General features: G+C 40.4%; 1 protein-coding gene across 1 annotated transcript in view; it reads right to left on the bottom strand.

The window, feature by feature from the left end:
- Positions 1–2,095: 2,095 nt before the first annotated feature.
- Positions 2,096–13,266, bottom strand: part of LOC111154142 (apolipoprotein B) — a 37,555-nt gene continuing 26,384 nt past the window's right edge. The window contains exons 26-29 of the mRNA XM_022513557.1: positions 5,755–12,936; positions 5,255–5,369; positions 4,963–5,146; positions 2,096–4,020 (exon numbers count right to left, since the gene is read on the bottom strand). Coding sequence (XP_022369265.1) covers positions 2,395–4,020; positions 4,963–5,146; positions 5,255–5,369; positions 5,755–12,936 — 9,107 coding nt within the window. The 3' untranslated portion in view covers positions 2,096–2,394. The remainder of the gene's footprint in view (positions 4,021–4,962; positions 5,147–5,254; positions 5,370–5,754; positions 12,937–13,266) is intronic.

Below are 13,266 nucleotides of genomic sequence, written 5' to 3'. Positions count from 1 at the left end.
ATGAAAATTTCTTGATTCTCATTCTTTCCTGTTATAAGCCCTCATAGTACTTTCTTTATGCCCATCACAAGATAACACATTCTACCTTTGATAGACAGATGGGCAGGTACCTATGAACTGCATCATATGGACCTTGGTTTCCTCTATAAACCTTTGTGCTTAGCATATGGAAGCATTTAATGAATGCTCATTGAACTGGATAGGTCTCCCTGCTTCCATTTCCTCTCCTTGCCTCAAACTCATTTAAATTATCAGCTAAAAATCATGGCACTTAAAAAAAAAAAGTTAATGGTTGTAAAAGTTCTTTCACATGTATTATTCCAATGGTTTTTTTTTTTTTTTTTTTTTATGAACAACCCTTCAAAGGCAGGCAGGATAGATATTAGCCTCACTTGGTAGTTTAGAAAACAGGCTCACTGAGGGGAAATAAGTAATCCAAATCTATAAGCAAATAAGGAATGTAGCCAGTAATTGAGCCCAGGGAAGTGTCCTGATTTATGGTAGAAGACCAAAGAAGAAATCAAAGTCGAAGTCCTCCCACGTACCCCTTATCCCAACTTGATTGAGCATAATGAAGGTGTTCTAAGTCATCCAGGAGCACCATGTGAACGGACAGGCGGGCACTGTGGGGTTACATGATCATTTCAGATTTGGTTCTATTTCTTCTTTATGTTATGCCCTCGATGCAGATATCATTACATGAACATCAGAAACCTTGGACTACCCCTTCCCCTCCAAATTAAGTTGCAATTCCAGGCCTCCTTTCAATTTGGCACTTAGTACGTTCTTGCTACTCAGAGCTCATCAGGGGAACTCTTCTAGGGCTATGCCTAGAAGCACTCATGTGATGCCCTGGGACCTGGGGCTAATTTTCCTCCGTCTATCACATTTGGCATTAACCCCTCATTTACCCACACATTCACTCAACTCTCTGTCCATTCATCCATCCATCTATCTGTCCATCCATCTATTGATTCATTATCCAATTCATTATCTGGTTCCTTCAGGACCAGATCCATACACTACCATGAATTCCACTTCCCTAGGACTATTTCTGGCTCCTTAGTTCTAAAGAATCCTGCTAAGATACCAATAGGTTAATGTGTTTTTCTTTTCCAGGTAATGCTTGTGTATTTTAACAGTGGGCTTCACCAAGGGAATGTGAAAGCTTTAGGAAATAATGAAGTTTGAAGTAATTTTGGGATAAAAAGAGTCATTTCCAAACAGACCTCATTTAGGATTCAGAAGGGGTGGTAATCTCCAATTTCCTATTCTCCAGAGGCCACACCCAGCTTTTGTTGTTCAATGCCATTGAAAGGAAAGATAGAGCTCACCTTCCCCAAGATATTGGTGATGGTTGTGCTGCACAGGTTCTCTGCAGCCTTCCCTTGCTAGAGCTCAGCTTGGATGCTCTGACGGGAGGTTGCCAAGGTTTAAAACTAAGAGTTTGAGGTGAGTGGATGAGGCAGGAGACATTCTTAAGTTTTGATTATACTTGGGTTTGTTAGATACTAAATTTGGGGGAATAAGGAAACTCAAGAACATCAATGTATGCTTGGTCTCAGAAATGTTAGGAATTTATGTCTCCATGCTCCCTCTTCCACCCTTATTTTCTGTGCTTTGCGTGGATGCTGCTAAGCTGCAGAGAGACATCTGAGGTTCCTATTATCATGAAGCTCTTTGGGCCAGGATTTCCTTACCATCCTTTCTCCATTCCTGGCAGGCTGATGAAATAAGGAGCCCATTGTTTTATCTCAGAGCCCAATAGAGCGCCTCGCCTGGTGAGGGCAGACTGGTGGGTGAAGAAGACTGTGGCACATGAAGACAAGTAAGTTGCTCCTTGGAATCAAATTACATGAAAGCCTTTAGAAATAGTTCTTCCTTTTCACTTGGCAAATACAATCCTTGATATCAGCTATCTTTTTAATCTTTTAGGTGGCAAAATATTTCCCTCCTCAAATTCTCCCTTTCCTCTTTTATTCTATTACTCTAAACTCTGTGTGTATTCTTCTAGAAGTTTTGAAATACCAGATATTAGAATCAATACCCTCATTTTGTTATTTTTCAATATGAATGAGTCAAATTGAGTGCTAGTATATGCAATAAAGAATTCATTTATTTGTTCTCCCTCCCCCAAGTTTAGCAAAATAACTCAGATCCTGATTTTTTTTTTAACTGGCAAAAGAAATGTTTTTTCCCAGACTTGAGAGACCTTCAGAGATCTGATACCAGCTTCCATGCAGATCCAGTTCATATGGGCTTCTGTTTATAGTGAGCTGCTTGCCATAAGGTTGGCTCAGTGTGTGGTTATATCAATAAGTACAGTTTGAATTTCCCCTTACTATATGAAAGTTTAATTGAAACAAAAGAATGAATGAGAATTGCTATAAACAATTAGAAGGTGATAATAAATTCTCCCGGAGAAACTGTGATGTAGGGGATCATGTTATTGACTGTGGTCAATTGTATCTCTTTCAGTAATTCAGTGATATACGTTAGAAATATGTGGTATTTTTGAATGGACAGGTCAATCAATCTTTTGGACTCAGTAATGAATTTTTCATTGTAATCAGAGAGTTGTTCTGAAAAATCTTGTAGTTTATATCTGAACTGCTGATGGTAATAAGAAATGATTTCCTTCATTGCAGTGGCCCAGCTTTTAATTTTTTCCTGAGCCCTGGTAGAGAGCTCTGCAATCTTCTCTTTCCCTTTTCTGTCTGCATCGGTAAGGATGCTAAGGTATTCCTGGATATCTTTCTGCAACTGCTCAACATGATTTGAGACTTCGGAAGACAACATAACAGTGCTGACAATGTAAGTGGAGTGCAAGTCCTTAAGGACACCCACTAGGTTCTCGAGGAAGCTGATGATCTTTTCTTCAAGTTCATAAAACCTCGCTGTCCAGCTGAACACACTTGGATCAACAGATTCTTTGTGAAGATCCTTTATAAACTGACGGTACTGCTGTAACTGTTCAGAAGCTTCCTGAAGCCTGTATTCAAGTTCATTAAACTTGCCAAGGTAAAGGGACAGGAGTTCAGAAACATATGTGATAGATTCATTGAAAATTATGTTGATCTTGTCTTGAATATAATCAATGAGATAAGTAAATTTTGTCCCCTTTAAGTATGGAATAACTTCTTCTATGTTTTGGAAAGTGTTTTGTAAATGGCTCTGAAGATCACTTAGCATTTCTGTAGTCTTGAGAGACTGAAGTTTATTAAATATATCCTGTAGCATCTCTGATAAATATTCCAACAGACTCCCAAACTCTGAGATTATATTTTTTAGTTTAAAGTTCTTTGACTCAAAAGGAATTTTAATTTCTAAGTCCTTGATTAATTCAGATTTCTCCATCAGGTCTTTGAAATAGGAAAACAGTATTTCTGACCCACTGCGGATTTTTGAATATATTTTGGACAGCACCTGCCCTACTTTCTTCATGACCACAGTGCAAACTTCATCTATAGTGTATGTCCCGGCTTTTCCTGGGAGCTGAAATTTGGTGGACTTCAGGAAATCAACCAACAAGTCAATCTGATGACTGACTAAGACTTTGTATTTCTGAGTAACTCCTATTAATCTGTCAAACATGTCATTCTTGAGTCCCTGGAAATCAACTTGGTCTCCCTGAGCCAATGACAGTTTCTGGTACAAATCCTGGGCCTTGTCCTTCCACTGCTGGTAGGTTCTAGTGGTGTCTCTGGCCATCCTCTGGAGCTCTATTTCTGCCTCATCAATCTGCCTCATGGCACCTTGATAGGCCCACTCAGCGCTATTCTGCAGACTTCTTCTCAGTTTTAAAGAAGCATCTCCCAGATCGAGTCCTGTGTGCTCCTGGTGGTACTTGTTAGCATAGTTATAAAGAGCCCTCGTGGCCTTGGGCACATTGTCTTTGAGAGAGTTTAGTAGTTCAGATGCTGCTTCCTCTTCCCAGCTGACTTTGATCTGACGGTTCTCACCAGATTCCTGGTACCTCCATTCAGTTTTGAATATGTCAAGTTTTTTATCTAGAGAGGACTAAAATGAAAAAAAAAAAAAAAGAAGATGAAAAGAACATGTTTTCCATTATCCTGATACATAATATACTACACTAAAACTTCATTAGCAGTTAAAAGTAAAGATCAGAGGATCTTTCATACTCTGAAGGGGATTTATCTTTCATATGTCAGTTCATGTGTTTGTGTTACGGTTAAACAAATTCACTGTTGTTAATTCCTCTTTATCATGTAACCCAGGAAAGATAAAATTATGCATGGCATTTACACAGTAACACTTAACATTAAGGCCTTCTTAAGGACTGAAGATTAGAAGAAGGGGAGAGTGTTGGGGAGGGGGAGGAAGAGGAGAAGAAAGTGGAAAAAGACACAGGAGAAGACTACTTCAGAGAAAGGAGAAGTAGCAAAAAGGAAAAAGTCCAGAGCCCATCTAGCAGAGTTCTACGATACAAGTATGAGGAGCCATTCATTCTCCAAACCTGTGACAAACTCTTGCACTAGAACTTTATTGCTTCTTCATTTCTACTAATGGCAACTTTGATTTGGCCCCGGTAGAACGTGTAAAGTACATGAGAGAAGTTTGGCATATCTCAGCTAACGCTTCTATTGTGGGGAAAATTTCTGAAGCCTCAGATACTCTGGAAACCACTATGAGAAAACTGTACTCAGGAGAATTTGCTCATGATTTAGATGATGAGGCATAACCCTCCTCACTCTAAATTTGCCATAAAGTAATAAAATAATTGTGGAAATAGGATGTCAATGTGCCCATCATAACTAAAATCAACAAAATCATGGTAGTACATTCTGGAGAGTAGTTTCTCAGAGAAAAAGTTCAGCCTGCTCATTGCTTGTTTTCCCCTACTTTGGAAAAGCCTTGAGAGAATACTTGTAATGAATTGAATTGATCTTTCCAAATTCGCTACCCATTCTCAGGGTATGTAACCCATTAGATGGGACTCACCTGAGGGCGATAGTACAGGTTCCATTTTAAGGTACTGTTATTTTCTTCCAAGTCCAAGGCTACAGTGCCTATGGCTGGGGAGGTCATAGAGGAGGAGAGGCTGTTCTTGCTTAGTTGGTGGTGCAGATGGACATCAGTGAATGCTGGGCTGGTGATGTCAAGGTGAATCTCTTTTTTCCAGTCCCTGAAAGTAGAAAAGCAGATGAGCCATCATCAAAGGGGCACGGAGTTGGGGGAAAAAAAAAATCACAGTGATTTGAAAAGAGGTGAGATTTCCATAAAAGTTCCATACTGAAGTCCTTGATATTTGCTATCTTCTTTATATTCTGCACTGATGTCACGGTGTGCAAATGTTCCTTTCGTCCTACAGATGAACATGCCATCTTCAACTTTGTGTGTTCCCACAACTGTAGAGGAGAAAAGCTATACTTCATTAGATTAAGAATTTCAAGACATAAGCATTTTCATTGTGAAAACCAGGAGAATTCCATCTCAACTACATGCTTTACATGTTTGAAACATGCAGTCCATATTTAACAACGATAAACAGAAGGAGACATTTTTAGTCCTAAGGTCATCACAGAAAAAAAAATACACTTTCTTGGAATCTATTCCTCTTGAATGTCATAGGTTTTCTATAGGATGGTTTTTACATGTGGGGTATATACCCTTCTCCTTCTCTCTTTTTAAAATTTTGCTGTGGAAGTAATTTTGCTTCCAGTCTTACAAAAATATCTAATTATTCATTCACAACTCTCATGCAAATATAGAGCATATAGGAGAGGATCTTACCATTTAGATCATATTCCAGGAATTGAATGGTTGAACTGCATGTGGCATTCAGGAATGTTTCAACATATTCTCCTTTGTTTTTCAAACCAGCACTCCAATTACCATTATACATGGGAGAGGCCACTCCAAAATGTGCAGTCAGTCCTCCAAAAAAGGGAATGAAAATTCCAGCAGGTACAGAGAACGTAAGGGTAGGAATCTCAATAGTCTGCTCAGGTATGGTAATGGCTGGTAACTCAATGTCTGCAATTTTGCTGGCCACCTCATGTAGATACCCAACAGCACTGTCAGCTGAAAAACTTTTTGGAAAGGTGAATTGGGACACAGTTAACTGAGATGCAGGCATAGTTATCTCAAAAAAGGGAACTGAAGAGTCTTCTGGTTCAGAATACTTTGTTAACACATCAACTTGGGGGAATTTTACTTTGGGTAGTGTTGGTATATAGAGGGAAAATGGCAAAGTGCTTAGCTTCTTATAGATTTTTATTTCACTGAAATCAAACGTGTAGGATGGAACCTGAAGATCTGTAAATGGGACTTGGAATGTAGGTATGACAAAACTTGAATTTAGATCACTTAGTTTCAGTCTGGGAATAATAAATTTATCAGCTAATTCTTGCAAAGGGAAAGAGAAATGATAGCCATTGGGGTTTTTGGTATACACAAGGGCAGTTGAAGCATGAAGATATTGTTTCGTATCAATGCTGGTGGTGACATCCAGCTTTAGAAGGTCCCATAAGCTCTTGTCATAAACTGGAAGGACAATATCTTTGAGGAACCATGGGGACACTTTTAAGGAACTTGCAATGTCAAGGCGTGCCTCTTCTTGGCCATTGGAAATTTGTATGTTGTTCTGGAAGAACTGAGAATGAACCTGGACCTCACTTTTCCAGCTGATCTTCTGGTTCTCAGTGTTAGCATGCAGGGACACCTCCTGGCCAAGGTAATTGATTTCAAGGAGGGAATGGGGCTGACTTTCATGGACCTGAACGAAGGCTGATATTTTCCATGGAGAGAGCAGCAGGGTGGCTTTGCTTGTATGCTCTCCAGATGATAAAATGAAGCCACCTAGCTGTAAATAGTTTTTTGTGTTGTGTTCCCAGGTGGCATAGATGCGTTGCAGAGTGGCTTCTCCAGCAAAATTTTCTTTTACTTCAAGGTTCCAGATACCATCAACTTTGGAAGCCCCTTGCAGCTTCACTGAAGACCGAGTAGTCTTGGAATTCAAGTAAGTGCTGGCTTCGCTGGCAATAGTTCCTGAATATTCTATTGAAAGTACTGAGCCCTTGATATCTCCTTTGGTAGATGACTCAATGTAAAAGTAAGAGGTGAGGCTCTCTAAGTTGAGTTTGTGGTTGATTGTTCCTGTAGCAGTAGAATTGAGATCATACATTAATTCAATGGATGAAGAGACAGTAGGCTTTGACTTGGTATTTCCATTAAGTTCTTGCTTGAATTTCATTCTCAAAATAGGAATTTGGACTTCTGCAGATGTTGTCACTGATGCCTCCATGTTTTTCTTGGTCAAACTAAAAGTACTGTCATGATTTCCTTCCACAAATTTATTACTCAGAGACAAAGCTGTGGCTAGCTTCAAGCCTCTTTTCCTCGTCAAACTTGAGGTGCCCTCTAATTTGTACTGCAGAGCATCAGTGACAGAAGAAGAGGAAGTTAGGAAATAAGCAACAATATCTGACTGGTTATACAGTCCAACATTGGTATTCAGCGTGATGATGCCTGACTTAAAGGAAAAGTCATAGGTAATATTGCCCATAGCTGGGATGAAAATATCATTTGGGGTACTCAGTACCTGGAAATCTTTTGCATAAAAGGGAATTGGGATGATGTGCTCGTCTTTGTTTTTCTTATACTGAGCCTTTACACTTAAATCAAATGATTGCTTTGTTGTCTTCAAGAAATCCTTCAAGCCTGTTTTTTCCCAAAGGGAGAAATCTTTCACCTGGGGAGTTGTGAGTGTTGTGTAAGGTAGAGTCATTTCAGGAATCGTCAAAGGAATGTTGAGGAAATCCAGGTTGGCTTCTCCATTTATTCCTATGTGGGCCTCAATGCTGTTCTCATTGTTTCCAGCAGAGAAATTCTGATGGTACTTATACTGATTGAACCTGGCACTTGCTTGCCAACTTGCTTGTTGGGTGCTGGGACTCAAAAACAATGCGTAATTATTCAGGAAGTCTACCTTGCCTATCAATTTTAATGGAAAACTAACTTTCAAATTCCCTTCATTGTTCGTGGATGCAGTAATCTCAAATGGCTGTGCTGCAAAGAAAAGAGAATTTTTCAAATTTCCAATAACTTTTCCATTTAAATGAGCATCATGGTTGCCAGTTATCGCTGCCTTCCTTTCTCCAAGCAGTGCCGTGCCTTTAGCAGCCAGAACACTGCGCCCCACATGCTGGGATTCAACCTGTGACTGGACTTCAAATTTAGCAAAGTCGAAGAAGCCAGATTCATAAACCAAAATTTGGCTTAATCTTAGGTGTTTGCTATTGATCTTATTAGATAATCCAAAGGAAGCACTGGATCCTTCCACAGTAAAGCCAGCTTGTGATTCATGGGACCCTTCATCTGAGAATGTGTGGCATGCCCATTTCCATGACCCTATGCCAGAAGAATTCCATGCTACATGTCCGGCTCCCAACAGGGTCTTGATTTCATTACGCAGCTCAGCCTGGCTGGAAAAGTCCAGCTTGGGGACGTTCAATTTGTGAAAGTATTTTGTGTTGCTGTCCAAAGTAAGCTGATTATTTATCCTGACAAGCACACCATGACTAAGCTCCAGCGTATTTTTTTCTGTGTGTAAGCCTGCCACCGTGTTTGATTTTCCCTCAATCCTATTTCCAAAAAACAGCACTTCACTCTCGTGCTCTGTTTTCAGGTACTTGCTAGAGAACCTCATGGATTGCTTCATAATCAGTGGGTTAATCTCAGGGTCTGAAAGCTGTGCGTTGGCTTGAAAATCAAAATTGAGAACTTCTAATTTGGACTCTCCTTTGGCGGTGACGGAAGCTGCAATCTCTGCCCTGTTCCCTGAAATTGTTACATTCTGAACGTCAGCATTTGCATCTAATGTGAAAAGGGGAGACTGGATTTTCAAAAGGCTATGAAGCTTGCCAAAAGTAGGGACTTCAACTGTGGGTGAGAGGCTGGGAAGCTGGAATTCTGGTATGTGAAGGTCAGGAACTTGATAATCTTTAAAATCAAGATTTGGGATTATGAGTTCTGGAATTGTGATTTCTGGCAGATGGAAGTCTGGCAGAGTGATGCTAGCAAGAATAGTGTCCACCCCCATCAGGTCCCTCAGGTCCACTTCTGGAACTGGCCACTGCAGCTCACCATGCAGCATTTGGTCAATGGTTCTGATGATCTTTGCTTTTATTTCTACCAAGTCAATTGTAAAGGAAGGCACATGGAAGGTATTAAGGACAGTAAATTCTGGCGTGGCAAACTTGGATGGCATCTCTATATCTTTCAACCTTTTGAAGTTGATCTGAATTGATGGAACCTTCAGATCTGTCAGGGGGACTATGAAGTCCGGGGTTTGATACGTAGCTTCCTGAAGAGCACGGAGACTGACTTCAAAAGCAGGCATGGTTCCAAAAGTGGTCTGGATTTCAGGAATAGTGAATCCTCGTTCTACCAAGGCTTTCAGGTTCTCAGCCCAGTCTTGGATAGAATACTGTTCTGCAAAGTCAGTGAGGTTCTTAGCGGCGAGACTCCACCAGTCAGAAATAAAAGTGACAAGCGTGCTGTAAGCCTGGCCGATCAGGGACAGGTACCGTTGAACTTCCTGCTGAATGTCCATTTGATACAACCGGTCTCGTATATCTTCTAGGGTTTCTCGGAATTTTTCTTTCATGTAGATTAAATATGTTGAACTTAAAGCTTCCTGCAACCAATCAAATAATATGTTTATTTGGGTGCCCTTCAGGTGTTCCAGATGGACTGAGACCGTGGCCTTGATGTCCTCTACAAACAGTGTCAGTGCTTTAGCTTTCTGTGAAAGTTCCAGGGCCTGGATTTCACCATTGAGTCTCTGGGTCAACTCATGGATTTTGTTATTGGTTTCATTTACAAACTGGTGGTAATCAAATGACCTTAATCTCTTTACCAACAAGTCAAGGGATCTGTTTACTTGTTCAATGATGTTTTTAAAAGACAATGCTTTAAGTTGTTTGATAGCATTATCAATAAATGTAACCAATTTCTCAAAGTGATCTTTTATCTTAACTTGTTGTAGGACACTGCTTAGCTTCTGAACAGTCTCTGTCAACTTATATTGGTGGGCCAACTGTACCGATTTATCCATTAAAACCTGGATGTGTTGATCTATTTCATACATCTTAATTAACTCATTGGACATGGTTCCAAGTGCACTGATTTTCTCAGCTACTTCAAAATCTTTCATAAGATTTATAATATAGTATTTGACATGCTCAATAATTTCCTGTATTCTTTGAAATGGAATTATAGTTCTCAACCAATGTAAAAGAACTCTGACATCAGTAGCCTGGACCTGCTGTTTTAACTGTTCAGCAAGGTGCTGGAGGTCTAGATTCTCAATCTGTGTCTTGATCTGTTGCAATTTCTCTTGTATCTGGATTTTGATTTTATACTTTGCATCCACATTTTGAATCCAAAATGCAGTACTATTTCCAATTCTGCTAAAGTCAGTCTTTTCAATAAACAAACACACATCATGGATTGTTTTTACTAAATTTACATGGATATGATAATGTTCATCAAGAATTTTCAGATTTTCAATGATTTGATCAATAATCTTAGCAATAGCAGTTTTAAAATCATCTAAGTCATAATTATCATTAATATACTGATCAAATTGTATCACATATGTTTTTAGTTGAGACAGTTTGTCATTAAGGCTGATTTTGGTATTGTCTAATGTGATTTGTAGATCATTTTCTGTAATTTTATAATTCTCCACGAGAGCAGTTAGTTTCTCCTTGGCACTCGAAATTTGTCTCTCCCAATTAAGTGCATTCAAATAACCATTGACTTGTTGTGGGAGCTCGTCCAAGGCTGTTCTGTATTTCCTCACAAACTGATCAACATCAATGAGTTTCAGTTCTCTCTGTATGGTTTCCAGGGCGGTTATAATCACCATTCGTTTCTCCTCAAAATATTCTGGCAGGATTTCAAAGAATGGGAGGTTGATGGTGTGAACATCTTGATTCTTATCATATTTTACAGAAGCAACAAGACTGAATTCTTGGGGCTGGTCAACAGCATCCCTCAACCCTAAAGCGTCAATTATGTTGGTGTGCTCACTGAACAAAAATGGCACTTCAATGGGCAAGTCTAGCAGGGTGAGGTCAGCCAGGGCTTGTCCTCGAAGCTCCACACCAACTTTGTCTTTATTATTGTAAGCATCGAAGTCCTGGCTGTATCCATTTTCATTCAGCCTGGTCTTGAGCTTCCAGGTGCCGGTTTGCTCAGCCGGAGTAAGCAGGGTGCTGACTTTGTGATCAAGAGCAGTCATGATGCTGCTCTTCAATGGGAGATGGTGGCTTGTGGATCCTTTGTAATCATGAGAGAAAGTAAGGGACAGAGGTTCTGCTTTCAGCAGGAATTTGCTATACAGCTGCCCAGTGTGCTCTCCCCAGAGACTCAGTTTCCCATTGCCATTTGTGTGTGCATCAACGGTCATTGTAAATGGGGCCACGGCAGAGTGAACAGCATTGCTGAAATGGAGTGAGTCTGAGTTGTAGTTTGTACTGATGTCGATGGTCGAAGCCAGCCCAGCCATGTTTGTGTTGACCCGATGTCTGAACTCCGTACCCTGCCCTTTAGCTACGGTGTCTGTTTTATAACTTGCAGATAAGTCAGCGTAAGAAATGGTGTAGATGTGTTTTATTTCATTGTTTTGGTAGAGTCCTTTTATGTTCCCACCCATGTTCAGCTTCAGGGGTTCTAGCCGTAACTTCCCACTGTTGGTCAGATCCAGGGCATTGAATTTCAGGTCATTGTTTAAAGTAATTACGAGAGAATAAGGCTGTAGCTGTACATTAACATTTTGCTTATAAAACTTGTCAGAGCTGTAAATGTTGTCAAGTTTTGAAGAGAAGTCCAGAGATAACCCTGCAATATTCAGGTTGTTTGTGTAGTCAAGCTTCATCTCCGCGTAAGATCCCATCATGTCATTTGAAAGCTTCAGGCCCTCCCGGCTAATTTTGAAATTGAAGACATTTTTGCTGTCGACGCCCAAAATCATGGCCTGATAAGCACTTCCCAGTGACACTTCTGTGAGGGCAGCTTTTCCATCCAGACTGAATTTTGCATTGTGTTCCCTGAAGCGGCCGTTCGCTGTTAATTTCATAGATGCCCCGGAGAGGCCAAGTGCAGTGTTCAGCTCATTCTGCAGCACCAGCGGGCTATACTTCAAGTTGGTAGTTGCACTGGTGGACAGTCCATCCTGGGCAATCCTTAGCGTTGCTTTGTGAGCACCACTGTTAATTTTGTCTGTGCCCAAAATATCAGCATTTAATTCAAGGCCATGGGAATTTAGTGATCCGGAAAGCAGGGTGAAGAACCTCAGTGACTTGTAATCGGCCTGATACTCAGAACGTAGCAACGCATTTTGCCTGGAGAAGGTCATGTCCACTTTGTTAGAAGTGGCAAAGTCCTCATGCTTCCCACTGGTGTCTGATTTCAGGGTCAGCTCATAGTTCTCGTATCTTAGGAAAGCAGTATTTTTAATGACGCCATCTTGCAGATCCGAGGTGGAGGTTAAGGAGATAGCTCCATCCTCATAGCTTCCTGTCATCTGGTTGGTACCTTGGAGGTAGGAGGAGTTAAACCTCAGGTTGGACTCTCCACTTAACTGGCCAGTGTTAGAATCCCTCTGGTAAGTCAAGCCATATGTGCCTTTAGCGTAGAACGAAGAGACTCTCAACTGCCCATCAATCTTGGCTTCCCTGACATACAAATGATGTTTCTTTTTTGAGTCCAAATGTACTGAAGCAGACATCTGAGGTCCCCAGGCACTAGAAGCTTCAAATGTGAGCAAACTTTTCGAGGCTGGATTATTTCTAATTTTTTCCACGTGGCTGAATTTCATCGTTGAATCCAGTAATCTGTGGCGTAGATACCCATCACATGATAATGTGAATGAATTCCTGCGGTCATAGGTTGTTTCTCCAGATCCTGACATAAAAATTAAAATTAGTTAAATTAAATAATAAATTTCCATAGCAATTTCTATGTCGAAAGCCTTTCAGTAATAAAGTACCCCCCTTCAAAAAAAAATAAAGTCCCCTTAATCTGGGTTAGTCATGTAAGAGTCTCCTCCGTCCATAACACAAGCATAAAATCTGACAGCAAAAGGCTTCCCTGACCACCACAGATCTTGTTGGGTTCCCTTATCAAGTGCTTCTCTGGGCCTTGTACTTTTCCACTATACCCTTCATAGTATCTCCTATGCTGAATTTTCATTATCAGTTTAGCTGCCTTCTTACTCTGTTGCTGCCCCGTAGA

This window comes from Enhydra lutris, unplaced genomic scaffold (genome assembly GCF_002288905.1).
Source record: "Enhydra lutris kenyoni isolate GAN:26980312 unplaced genomic scaffold, ASM228890v2 scaffoldscaffold35, whole genome shotgun sequence".
Classification (NCBI taxonomy): Eukaryota; Metazoa; Chordata; class Mammalia; order Carnivora; family Mustelidae; genus Enhydra; species Enhydra lutris.
The sequence above is the reverse complement of the archived record's forward strand: the minus strand, read 5'-3'. Positions and strand labels throughout refer to the sequence as shown.